The 14,014-nt window shown below is 44.4% G+C and overlaps 1 protein-coding gene across 6 annotated transcripts in view; it reads left to right on the forward strand.

Moving 5' to 3' along the window:
- Positions 1 to 14,014, forward strand: part of ptpn22 (protein tyrosine phosphatase non-receptor type 22) — a 32,670-nt gene that overhangs the window by 13,236 nt on the left and 5,420 nt on the right. For 5 of the 6 annotated variants that reach the window (XM_045696257.2, XM_014146799.3, XM_082962165.1 and 2 more), the window contains exons 8-13: positions 471 to 613; positions 5,148 to 5,214; positions 5,394 to 5,471; positions 8,326 to 8,466; positions 8,743 to 8,870; positions 9,072 to 9,838. In XM_045696257.2, the coding sequence (XP_045552213.2) occupies positions 471 to 613; positions 5,148 to 5,214; positions 5,394 to 5,471; positions 8,326 to 8,466; positions 8,743 to 8,870; positions 9,072 to 9,838 (1,324 nt within the window). The remainder of the gene's footprint in view (positions 1 to 470; positions 614 to 5,147; positions 5,215 to 5,393; positions 5,472 to 8,325; positions 8,467 to 8,742; positions 8,871 to 9,071; positions 9,839 to 14,014) is intronic. The other variant, XM_014146800.3, reaches the window with a different exon arrangement.

Raw genomic sequence — 14,014 nt, forward strand, 5'->3', positions numbered from 1 at the left:
TACATAGCTCATTCTAATATATCTACTACTGTACATTGCATTTTAGTTGCACTGTTTATTCACACTGCATATTTAGATTCTGAATTCTTGACATAGCTCACTCTAATATATCTCCTGCTGCACATATCATTGTTAGTATAATCTTTTCGTTATATACACGCATAGATTGCACTTGGATTACTGATAAAGTGTTACTTGGGTTGTTAATTGTAATCGTTCTGAGATTTATTGATGATTTTAGTTTTTGATTCATTTGTGTACTTGTTTGACATTTTACTGCAATGTTAGGAGCTGCTAACACAAGCATTTTGCCACACCCGCTATAACATCTACTAAACTGTGTACGCGACCAATAAACTTTGAGTTGATTTCATGGGGTAGGGGTAAACAGGAAGTCAGCGTGAGTACACATGTTTCCTGGTGTGTCCGTCTGTCTGTTTTAATATTGAACTCTGTGGTGTTTCCATAAGTGGTGCCGGACCCTGAGACAGCTGCACTATATCAACTGGCCCGACCATGGTGTCCCTGACACCATCCCTCCCATCCTGGAGCTGCTGCAGGAGATGAGATCCTACCAGGCCCATGGGGATGTGCCCATCTGCATACACTGCAGGTCAGCTCTCCAAGCTCCCACTACAAACACACACACACACACACACACACACACACACACACACACACACACACACACACACACACACACACACACACACACACACACACACACACACACACACACACACACACACACACACAAGTAGCCACCACAAGTAGCCACTATCTCACAACAGTGAATCAGTCCTGAATTACACCAACACAGTACACAGTTAACCTGAAGTTTGAATCATTGTTAGAAACTGAGAGTTAATAAAGCATGGTAAATAGTTCTACAGTTATAGGTCTCCTTTGTGGCTGATGCTAAGCAGTCATATGCTGTGGGGTCCTATCTCATGAAAAAGTGATTGATCTGTGGATAGAACACATTATTGTGGGCATCCTGTTGTAGAGCCCTTTAAGCTCAGTCACCTCCCCCTTCTCTTAGACACATAGACAGGAAGAGTGTGTGGGCGGGTGGCCAACAGACCACTGTGGGTTGTCAAACAAGCACTTGTACATCTCCCCCTCTCTCTTACTGTCTCTCGCCATGGTTACCGCTAACCTGTTATAAGGCCTTGGGTAATCTGAGAGTTTAGTGATGATGAATGTTCAAAGGGTTGTGTTTTTAAGCTCTGTCCTCCTTTAACTCAGTTGTCTGTCTTTCATGAGTAAGACGAGAGAGAGAACATTGCTTGTTTCCACACTGCAACCACAGTGTTACACATGGAAATTTCAGCGGTGGACAGCGGTCTCCTCTTTGAAAGTTGCTCAGCATGTTTGACATAGGCTTGAGTCATGTTGCACTACACTCCAGAAAAAGGAGTTTGCCATAACACACGATATGAATGATAAGGCTATAATAGGCAGTCTTTAGCATCCTAATTTAGGCCCAATTGCTACAGATTTTTTCCACTCAAGTAAGCCCCAGTCAGATGGCATAACACTTCAGTAGTCAGTTAATAGTAGTGTCTGTGTAACAGGTTGGCATCCAGGCGTGGTATAGAGAACGCGTCACAACATACCCACAACTCCTAGTAGATAGATGAACCACCAGGAACGGAATGTTCAGTCACAGGCATCAGGCATGTCCATGCCCTAGAACCATGCTCTCCTCTCTACTCAGTTACTTAACCCAGAGTCGGGGGTGAGGATAGGAAGGTATCATAATATGAAGTGACAGATCTGCTTCCTGGCATGTTTGCCTTGGAAAGAGTTCACTCTCCATGGGAGACTGGGCTGCCCTCATGTCACCTACACTACATGACCAAAAGTATATGGACACCTGCTTGTCGGACATCTCATTCCAAAATCATGGGCATTAATATAGAGTTGGTCCCCCCTTTGCTTCTATAACAGTCTCCACTCTTCTGGAAAGGCTTTCCACGAGATGTTGAAACATTGCTGTGGGGACTTGCTTCCATTCAGCCACAAGAGCATTAGCGAGGTCGGGCACTGATGTTGGCCGATTAGGCCTGGCTCGCAGTCGGAGTCAATTCATCCCAAAGGTTTTCGTTGGAGTTGAGGTCAGGGCTCTGTGCAGACCAATCAAGTTCTTCCACACCGATCTCGACACACCATATCTGTATGGACCTTGCTTTGTGCACGGGGGCATTGTCATGCTGAAACAGGAAAGGGACCTTCCCCAAACGGTTGCCACAAAGTTGGAAGTACAGAATCATCTAGAATGTCATTGTATGCAGTAGCGTTAAGATTTCCCTTCACTGGAACTAAAGGACCTAGCCATGAAAAACAGCCCCAGACCATTATTCCTTCTCCACCAAACTTTACAGTTGGCACTATGCATTGGGGCAGGTAGCGTTCTCCTGGCATCTTCCATACCCAGATTCGTCTGTCGGACTGCCAGATGAAGAAGCGGGATTCATCACTCCAGAGAAAGCTTTTCCACTGCTCCAGAGTCCAATTGCGGCAAGCTTTACACAACTCCAGCCAACGCTTGGCATTGTGCATGGTGATCAAAGGCTTGTGTGTGGCTGCTCGGCCATGGTGACGTTGCATCCAGAGGCAGTTTGGAACTCGATAGTGAGTGTCGCAACCATTCTGTGAGTTGGTACGGCCTACCTGAGTCGTTGTTTCTCTTAGACGTTTCCACTTCACAATAACAGCACTTACAGTTGACCAGGGCAGCTCTAGCAGGGCAGCAATTTGAAGAACGGACTTGTTGGAAAGGTGGCATCCTATGACGGTGCCACGTTGAAAGTCACTGAGCTCTTTAGTAACGCCATTCTACTGCGAATTTTTGTCTATTATTTTTTATAAACATTTGTTTCACCATTATTCAACCAGGTAGGCCAGTTGAGAACAAGTTCTCATTTACAACTGCGACCTGGCCAAGATAAAGCAAAGCAGTGGGACAAAAAACAACAACACAGAGTTACACATAAACAAACATACAGTCAATAACACAATAGAAAAATCTATGTACATTGTGTGCAAATGTAGAAGATTAGGGAGGTAAGGCAATAAATAGGCCATAGAGGTGTAATAATTACAATTTAGCATTAACACTGGAGTGATAGATGTGCAGATGATGATGTGCACTGGGGTGCAAAAGAGCAAAAAGATAAATAACAATATAGGGATGAGGTAGTTGGGTGTGCTATTTACAGATTGGCTGTGTACAGGTACAGTGATCGGTAAGCTGCTCTGACAGCTGATGTTTAAAGTTAGAGAGGGAGATATGTCTCCAGCTTCAGTGATTTTTGCAATTCGTTCCAGTCAATGGCAGCAGAGAACTGGAAGGAAAGGCGGCCAAAGGAAGAGTTCGCTTTGGGGATGACCAGTGAAATATACCTGCTGGAGCGCGTGCAACTGGTGGGTGTTGCTATGGTGACCAGTGAGCTGAGATAAGGCGGGCTTTACCTAGCAAAGACTTATAGATGACCTGGATCCAGTGGGTTTGGCGACGAATATGTAGCGAGGGCCAATCAACGAGAGCATACAGGTTGCAGTGGTGGGTAGTATATGGGGCTTTGGTGACAAAACAGATGGCACTGTGATAGACTACATCCAGTTTTCTGAGTAGAGTGTTGGAGCCTATTTTGTAAATGACATCGCCAAAGTCAAGGATCGGTAGGATACTCAGTTTTACGAGGGTATGTTTGGCAGCATGAGTGAAGGAGGCTTTGTTGCGAAATAGGAAGCCGTTTCTAGATTTAATTTTGGATTGGAGATGCTTAATGTGAGTCTGGAAGAAGAGTTTACAGTCTTACCAGACACCTAGGTATTTGTAGTTGTCCACAAATTCTAAGTCAGAACCGTCCAGAGTAGTGATGCTAGTCGGGCGGGAAGGTGCGGGCAGCAATCGGTTGAAGAGCATGCATTTAGTTTTACTAGCATTTAAAAGCAGTTGGAGGCCACGGAAGGAGAGTTGTATGGCATTGAAGCTCGTTTAGAGGTTTGTTAACACAGTGTCCAAAGAAGGGCCAGATGTATACAGAATGGTGTCGTCTGCATAGAGGTGGATCAGGGAATCACCAGCAGCAAGAGTGACTTCATTGATATATATAGATAAAAGAGTCGGCCCGAGAATTGAACCCTGTGGTACCCCCATAGGGACTGCCAGAGGTCCGGACAACAGGCCCTCCGATTTGACACACTGATCTCTATCTGAGAAGTAGTTGGTGAACCAGGCGAGGCAGTCATTTGAGAAAGAAAGACTATTGAGTCTTCCGATAAGAATGCAGTGATTGACAGAGTTGAAGGCCTTGGCCAGGTCAATGAAGACGGCTGCACAGTACTGTCTTTTATCGATGGCGGTTATGATATCGTTTAGGACCTTGAGCGTGGTTGAGGTGCACCCATGACCTAGCTCGGAAACCGGATTGCATAGTGGAGAAGATATGGTGGGATTCAAATGGTTGGTGATCTGTTTGTTTACTTGGCTATCGAAAATTTTAGAAAGGCAGGGCAGGATGGATATATAACAGTTTGGGTCTAGAGTGTCTCCCCCTTTGAAGAGGGGGATGACCACAGCAGCTTTCCAATCTTTGGGGATCTCAGACGATACGGAAGAAAGGTTGAACATGCTAGTAATAGGGGTTGCAACAATTTCTGCGGATCATTTTAGAAAGAGAGGGTCCAGATTGTCTAGCCCAGCTGATTTGTAGGGGTCCAGCTGTCTGGATTTGGGTGAAGGAAAATCGGGGGGGGGGGGGGGGGGGGCTTGGGCGAGTTGCTGCAGGGGGTGCAGAGCTGTTGGCCGGGTTAGAGGTAGCCAGGTGGAGAGCATGGCCAGCCGTAGAAAAATGCTTATTGAAATGGATGCCTATGGAGATTACATGGCTGTATGCTCGATTTTGAACACCTGTCAGCAATGGGTGTGGCTGAAATAGCTGAATCCAGTAATTTGATATATATAATTTTGTATATATATATATAGTGTCTATATATTACAGTCTCTGTCTCTTAGTGTGGGCCAGGAGCATGCTAAGTGAAAGGAGAGTTTGTATTTCTATAATGTAATTGTTTGTTCTTCTTAATTAGTGTACTGTATTTTATGTTGACCCTGTTCTACCTGTTTGTCCCTGCAGTGCTGGCTGTGGAAGAACAGGAGCACTGTGTGCCATCGACTACACCTGGAACCTTGTGAAAACACAGGTGAGAACTGTACCTGCCCTACCCTGTACTGTACCATCTCCTCCGAACCCGAGTGTGAGCAGAGGACCAAAGACTACTGTATCTATGTTGTGCTCTACTAAAAGCTACCGTATCTGTAACTGTATGTATGTACAGTCACCTTACTGATCGTCATTGAGTGCCTTTGTGTTTCTTTCCAGCGGCTCAAAGAAGACTTCAGCATCTATGACTTGGTTCAGGACATGCGAACACAGAGGCCTTCTGTGGTTCAGACCAAGGTAAAGTGCCTTCAGAAAGTATTCATGCCTCTTGATTTATTCCACATTTTGTAGCCTGAATTCAAAATGGATTAAATCAAAAATGTTCTCACACATCTTCACACAATACACCATAATGACAAAGTGAAAACGTCTTAAAAATGTTTGGTTAAATCATAAGTATTCACACCCCTGAGTCAGTACTTTGTAGAAGCACCTTTGGCGGTGATTACAGCTTTGAGTCATGTTGGGTATGTCTGTATCAGCTTTGCACATCTGGATTTTGGGATTTTCTCACATTCTTCCTTGCAAATTTCCTCAAGCTCTGTCAAGTTAGATGGGGAGCAGCGGTGAACAGCAATCTTCAACTCTTTCCACAGATTGTCAATGAGATTCAAGTCTGGGCTTTGGCTGGGCCACTCAAGGACTTTCACATTCTTGTTCTGAAGTCATTCCAGTGTTGCTTTGGCTGTATGCTTTGGGTCATTGTCCTGTTGTTTGCACTCTGAAGCAGGTTCTCATCAAGAATTTTCCTGTATTTGGTTCCATTCATTGTTCCCTCTATCCTTACCAGTCTCCAAGTTCCTGCCGCTAAAAAGCATCCCCATAGCATGATGCTACCACCACCATGCTTCACGGTAGAGATGGTGTTAGATGGGCTATGCATTCAGGCCAAAGAATTACATTTTTGTCTCATCAGACCGCAGCATCTTATGCCTTATGCTCTCAGTCTTTCACATGCCTTTTTGCAAACTTCAGGCACGCTGTCATGAGCCTTTTTCTCTTGAGTGGCTTCCATCTGGCCACTCTCCCATAAAGCGCAAAGTGCTGTAGAGACTTGTCCTTCTGGCAGGTTCTCCCATCTCAGCCAAGGAACTCTGTAGTTCTGTCAGAGTAGTCATTGGGTTCTTGGTCACCTCCCTGACCAAGGTCCTACTTTCCCGGTTGCTTCGTTTGGTCGGACAGACAAATATAGGCATAGTCTGGGTAGTTCCATATTTTTTCAATTTCCCAATGATGGAGACCACTGTGCTCTTGGAAGCTTTCAACACCCTAGAAACAGTTTTATACCATTCCCCAGATATATACCTCATCACAATTCTCGGAGATCAACAAACAGTTCCTTGGACTTCATGGTATAGTTTCTGCTTTGACATGCACTGTCAACTGTGGGACCTTATATAGACAGGTGTGTTACTTTCTAAATCATGTCCAAACAAGTTTTGGTGATGACAAAAGGAAATTGGATGCACATGAACGTAATTTAGTGTTGTTAGGGTCTAAATTAACCTAGTAAAACTCACGGACGATTAGTAAAGCTTAAACCAAGTTTATTCACCCATTGGGTCATACAGCTGCATAAGACATATTTCCACCAGCGGTAGTATATATACCCAAATTTGGGTGATGTCCTCCTTCTCTCTAAACGTTACATCTTTATTGCTAGGCAGGAAATTAAGTGATGTCGGCCATAAACGGTTCCTTCTCCCTTAATGTGACCTGACCTGACCTTGGCCCCCTTCCTCACTAAACCACATCTATCCACCCTTATCAGTGGCTGCCACATGTGATTGCCCTTCCTTTACTCAATACATTCCCCCTACAGATAACTATTAACTTCTGGTGTACAAACTAGACTATGGCACTCAGTATTTAAATAGGATACATGATAGTTAACAATATTTAAAGTTTAGAACTCATCAGTGTCATAGCAAAACGGTGTGAATACTTACAGTACCAGTAAAACATTTGGACACACCTACTCATTCAAGGGTTTTTCTTTATTTTTTTTTACTATTTTCTACATTGTAGAATAATAATGAAGACGTTAAACCTATGAAATAATACATATGGAATCATGTAGTAACCATAAAAGTGTTAAATGAGATTCTCCACCCTTTGTCTTGATGACAGCTTTGCACACTCTTGGCATTCTCTCAACCAGCTGAGCACTTGTTGCACTGCTTTTCCTTCACTCTGCAGGCCAACTCATCCCAAACCCTATCATTTGGGTTGAGGTCGGGTGATTGTGGAGGCCAAGTTATCTGATGTAGCACTCCATCACTATCCTTCTTGGTCAAATAGTCCTTACACAGCTTGGAGGTGTGTTGGGTCATTGTGCTGTTGAAAAACAAATGATAGTCCCACTAAGGGCAAACCAGATGGGATGTCGTATCGCTGCAGAATGCTGTGGTAGTCATGCTGGTTAAGTGTGCCTTGAATTCTAAATAAATCACAGACAGTGTCACCAGCAATGCACCCCCACACCATCACACCACCTCCTCCATGCTTCATGGTGGGAAGCACACATGCAGAGATCATCTGTTCACCTACTCTGTGTTTCACAAAGACAAGTTGGTTGGAACCAAAAATCTCAAATTTGACTCATCAGACAGATTTCCACTGGTCTAATGTCCATTGCTCGTGTTTATTGTCCCAAGCAAGTCTCTTCTTCTTATTGGTGTCCTTTAGTAGTGGTTTTTGAGACTGTCTCCTCCACTTCATCTACACTGATTGAGTTGACATTGAGGTGGGATTATAGAGATTATAGCTTTCACCTGGATTCATCTGGTCAGTCTCTCATGGAAAGAGCAGGTGTTCCTAATGTTTTGTACAGTACATACAGTACATACACACTGTGTGACAGGCCTCTACCTGAGACATTTTTATCACAAAGCTGTATCTTACCATCGTCTAGCACCAATCAATTCTGACATTTTAAGGTGGCAACTCCAAACTTCAGAAGCCTTTATTAAGTCTCAAATACACTACACATTTTACATTTCCTGGATTGCAGGACAGTTCTCTTGCAACAGGCCAGGGCAACTGATATGGGATCTAACACTAAAATAACTGGTTTTGTGTGTGACTACAGGAACAGTACGAGCTGGTGTACAGAACCATTAAGTTCCTGTTTGAGAAGTATCTGCAGTCCATGGCACCAGCACAGCCTTCCTGCACAGAGGTGGTGAGACAGACAGCATGTTTTGACGGGGAACAGTTATATCAAGATGAGGTGCAGAATCACTAATATTGATCACATAATGAGAAGTTATTTGGGATGCAAGGTGATTTGTAGATCAATGATTTTGCGCAGTGCGACTGTTGTGTAATCTCAAACACACACAGAGACTCTGGCTAGGGGAACCACTGGCTGTTTGGTGATGTGGTAGCAACAGGCACTAGAATAGAGCAACACAGGCACATAAACTAAGGCCAGTGATCTGTGTCGTATGTAAATACTTTCTCAGAGGGTGAATGACTAAGCGTGTGATTCTGTTGAACTGTTTAGGTGCCAGCGGCCCCCTCACCCCCTACAGCCAGTGACAGTGAGCTCTCTGACCTCAGCGAGGCGTCTGAAACTGAACAGGAACCAGAACCTGAGCCACAGCATCAAATGGAACCACAGACAGAGCACAGGTACAGAACAGTAAAGGCTTTTCCCCATCAACCATAGATCTGACAATGAAAGCTTTTTTCACGGTGCGTTGCTTCAAACCTTGATGCATATCTCTATAGAAAAATATGTCATAATAACCAATACACTTTCTCACACAGAGAGAGAAATGCCTCCACTGGCCTCTTCAATAAAATGGCTAAATAACTCATATTGTGTTGCAGGCACCCAGATAGGGAGGAGCCTGATAGGATATCAAATCACGTCTTACCAGTGGCCTTCTCTGCCTCAGCAGCGGTGCATGATGGTGACCCACTGTCTGACGCGGCTACGTGCTCCCCCTCAGTCATCCTCAATGACCTGAGAGCCAGGGACAGGCAGAGGGAACAGCAGAGACCAGACTCCCTACCAACACAGACTATTAACCAGAAACCACAACCCCTACAGACACAGACTAATAGCATGCCCATGAACCAGAGACCACCATACCTACTACCGACAAAGCCCGATACATTGCCCACCAGCCAGGACCTGAGACAAGAGCCCAGTCTCAGCATCCCCATCATAACCTCTCAGGCACTCAGGACTCAGGAAGTCTGTCAGAGAGCCATGGAGCAAAAGAAGGTGGAGAGTGATGGAGAGATCACCCGACTGGTACCACCAGTGCTCTCTGCGGTTTCCATCTCCAACCCCCTCTGTCTCACTGTGGAGGACCTCTACTTTTTACCTGACTCTTCAATGACCTCACCCCTGGCTGCTGAGGCTCCCAGAGGGGCTGATAATGAGGAGGAGCTGGCTCCACTGAGCAAGTTGACAGAGAACCCCTGTTTCAATGGTTCAAGTATGACTCTTAACGACCAGTCGATGGAACTGTCAGCCCTTGTCATCACAAACGCTGCCCCAGGTGCGCTTGTAGCTTTCTCGGATGAAGACAGTCCACCTCCATTACCTGAGAGAACCCCTGAATCATATGTACTGGCTGCTGGAACAGGTGAATGTTGTGTTGCTGTATGCTTAATCTTTTAGATCAATGAAGAATTTGAGAGTGCTTAGTTGGCTATATAAGCTATGGCTATATATATATATATATATATATATATATATATATATATATATATATATATATATATAATATATAGTACGAGTCAAAAGTTTGGACACCACAAATGAAAATATATTTTATATTTGAGATTCTTCAAAGGAGCCACCCTTTGCTTTGATGACAGCTTTGCACACTCTTGACATTCTCTCGGCATTCTCTCAACCAGCTTCATTTCATTTCATTTTTTATTTTTATTTAACCTTTATTTAACTAGGCAAGTCGCTTAAGAACAAAATCGTATTTACGATGACGGCCTACCCCGGCCAAACCTGGACGATGCTGGGCCAATTGTGCGCTGCCCTATGGGACTCCCAATCACAGCCGGATGTGATACAGCCTGTATTCAAACCAGGGACTGTAGTGATGCCTCTTGCACTGTGATGCAGTGCCTTAGACCGCTGCGCCACTCGGGTGCATTCCAGGTGAGGTAGTCACCTGGAATGCATTTCAATTAACAGGTGTGCCAAGTTAAAACTTAATTTGTGGAATTTCTTTCCTTAATGCGTTTGAGCCTATTAGTTGTTTTGTGACAAGGTAGGGGTGGTATACAGAAGGCAGCCCTATTTGGTAAAAGACCAAGTTCATATTATGGCATGAACAGCTCAAATAAGCAAAGTGAAACAACAGTCCATCCTTACTTTAAGACATGAAGGTCAGTCAAGAATTTTGAAAGTTTCTTCAAGTGCACTCGCAAAAACCATCAAGCGCTATGATGAAACAGGCTCTCATGAGGACCGCCACAGGAAAGGAAGACCCAGAGTTACCTCTGCTGCAGGGGATAAGTTTGTTAGAGTTACCAGCCTCAGAAATTGCAGCCCAAATAAATGCTTCACATAGTTCAAGTAACAGACACATCAAAATCAACTGTTCAGAGGAGACTGCGTGAATCAGGACTTCATGGTCGAATTTCTGCGAAGAAACCACTACTAAAGGACATCATTAAGAAGAAGAGACTTGCTTGGGCCAAGAAACACAAGCAATGGACATTAGACCGGTAGAAATCTGTCCTTTGGTTTGATGAGTCAAATTTGAGTTTTGGTTCCAACCGCCGTTTCTTTGTGAGAAGCAGAGTAGGTGAACAGATTATTTCTGCATGTGTGGTTTCCACCGTGAAGCATGGAGGAGGAGGTGTGATGGTGTGGGGGTGCTTTGCTGGTGACACTGTCTGTGATTTATTTAGAATTCAAGGCACACTTAACCAGCATGACTGCCACAGCATTCTGCAGCGATACACCCTCCCATTTGTTTTGGGCTTAGTGGGACTATCATTTGTTTTTCAACAGCACAATGACCCAACACACCTCCAGGCTGTGTAAGGGCTATTTGACCAAGAAGGATAGTGATGGAGTGCTGCATCAGATGACCTGGCCTCCACAATCACCCGACCTCAACCCAATTGAGATGGTTTGTGATGAGTTGGACTGCAGTGTGAAGGAAAAGAGAATGCCAAGAGTGTGTCATCAAGGCAAACGGTGGCTACTTTGAAGAATCTCAAATATATAATATAATTTTGTTTTGTTTTTTGGTTACTTAATGATTCCATGTGTTATTTCAGAGTTTTGATGTCTTCACTATTTTTCTAGAATGTAGAAGATCATAAAAAAAGAAACAACCTTGAATGACTAGGTATGTCCAAAGTTTTGACTGGTACTGTAGATATATATTAATTTCACCTTTATTTAACCAGGTAGGCTAGTTGAGAACAAGTTCTCATTTACAACTGCGACCTGGCCAAGATAAAGCACAGCAGATTGACACATACAACAACACAGAGTTACACATGGAATAAACAAACATACAGTCAATAATACAGTAGAAAAAAGAAAAAAAGTCTATATACAATGTGTGCAAATGAGGTAAGATAAGGGAGGTAAGGCAATAAATAGGCCATGGTGGCGAAGTAATTACAATATAGCAATTAATCACTGGAATGGTAGATGTGCAGAAGACGACTGCAAGTAGAGATACTGGGGTGCAAAGGAGCAAGATAAATAAATAAATACAGTATGGGGATGAGGTAGTTGGATGGGCTGTTTACAGATGGGCTATGTACATGTGCAGTGATCTGTGAGCTGCTCTGACAGCTGGTGCTTAAAGCTATTGAGGGAGATATGAGTCTCCAGCTTCAGTGATTTTTGCAGTTCGTTCCAGTCAATGGCAGCAGAGAACTGGAAGGAAAGGCGGCCAAAGGAAAAGTTTGCTTTGGGGATGACCAGTGAAATATACCTGCTGGAGCGCGTGCAACTGGTGGGTGTTGCTATGGTGACCAGTGAGCTGAGATAAGGCGGGGCTTTACCTAGCAAAGACTTATAGATGACCTGGATCCAGTGGGTTTGGCGACGAATATGTAGCGAGGGCCAATCAACGAGAGCATACAGGTTGCAGTGGTGGGTAGTATATGGGGCTTTGGCGACAAAACAGATGGCACTGTGATAGACTGCATCCAATTTGTTGAGTACAGTGTTGGAGGCTATTTTATAAATGACATCGCAGAAGTCGAGGATTGGTAGAATGGTCAGTTTTACGAGGGTATGTTTGGCAGCATGAGTGAAGGATGCTTTGTTTTGCGAAATAGGAAGCCGATTCTAGATTTAATTTTGGATTGGAGATGCTTAATGTGAGTCTGGAAGGAGAGTTTACAGTCTAACCAGACACCTAGGTATTTGTAGTTGTCCACATATTCTAAGTCAGAACCGTCCAGAGTAGTCATGCTGGACGGGTGGGCAGGTGCGGGCAATGATCGGTTGAATAGCATGCATTTAGTTTTACTTGCATTTAAGAGCAGTTGGAGGCCATGGAAGGAGAGTTGTATGGCATTGAAGCTCGTCTGGAGGTTAGTTAACACAGTGTCCAAAGAAGGGCAGGAAGTATACAGAATGGTGTCGTCTGTGTAGAGGTGGATCAGAGAATCACCAGTAGCAAGAGCGACATCATTGATGAGAGTCAGCCCGAGAATTGAACCCTGTGGCACCCCATAGACACTGCCAGAGGTCTGGACAACAGGCCCTCCGATTTGACACACTGAACTCTATCAGAAAAGAGAAACCAAGGCTGTTGAGTCTGCCAATAAGAATGTGGTGATTGACGAAGTCGAAAGCCTTGGCCAGGTCGATGAAGACGGCTGCACAGTAATGTCTCTTATCGATGGCGGTTATGATGTCGTTTAGGACCTTGAGCGTGGCTGAAGTGCACCCATGACCAGCTCTGAAACCAGATTGCATAGCGGAGAAGGTACGGTGGGATTCGAAATGGTCGGTGATCTGTTTGTTAACTTGGCTTTCGAAGACCTTAGAAACGCAGGGTAGGATAGATATAGGTCTGTAGCAGTTTGGGTCTAGAGTGTCTCCCACTTTGAAGAGGGGGATGACCGCGGCAGCTTTCCAATCTTTGGGAATCTCAGACGATACGAAAGAGAGGTTGAACAGGCTGGTGATAGGGGTTGCAACAATTTTGGCATATCATTTTAGAAAGAGAACGTCCAGATTGTCTAGCCCAGCTGATTTGTAGGGGTCCAGATTTTGCAGCGCTTTCAGAACATCAGCTATCTGGATTTGGGTGAAGGAGAAATGGGGAGGCTTGGGCGAGTTGCTATGGGGAGTGCAGGGCTGTTGACCGGGGTATGGGTAGCCAGGTGGAAAGCATGGCCAGTCGTAGAAAAATGCTTATTTAAATTCTCATTTACAGTGGATTTATCGGTGGTGACAGTGTTACCTAGCCTCAGTGCAGTGGGCAGCTGGGAGGAGGTGATCTTATTCTCCATGGACTTTACAGTGTCCTAGAACTTTTTTCATTTTGTAATACAGGATGCAAATTTCGGCTTGAAAAAGCTAGCCTTAGCTTTCCTAACTGCCTGTGTATATTGGTTCCTAACTTCCCTGAAACGTTGATTGTCACAGGGGCTATTCGATGCTAATGCAGAACGCCACAGGATGTTTTGTGCTGGTCAAGGGCAGTCAGGTCTCGAGAGAACCAAGGGCTATATCTGTTCCTGGTTCTACATTTTTTGGAAGGGGCATGTTTATTTAAGATGGTGAGGAAGGAACTTTTAAAGAATGACCAGGCATC

This window comes from Salmo salar, chromosome 15, assembly GCF_965601325.2.
Source record: "Salmo salar chromosome 15, fSalSal1, whole genome shotgun sequence".
Lineage (NCBI taxonomy): Eukaryota > Metazoa > Chordata > Actinopteri > Salmoniformes > Salmonidae > Salmo > Salmo salar.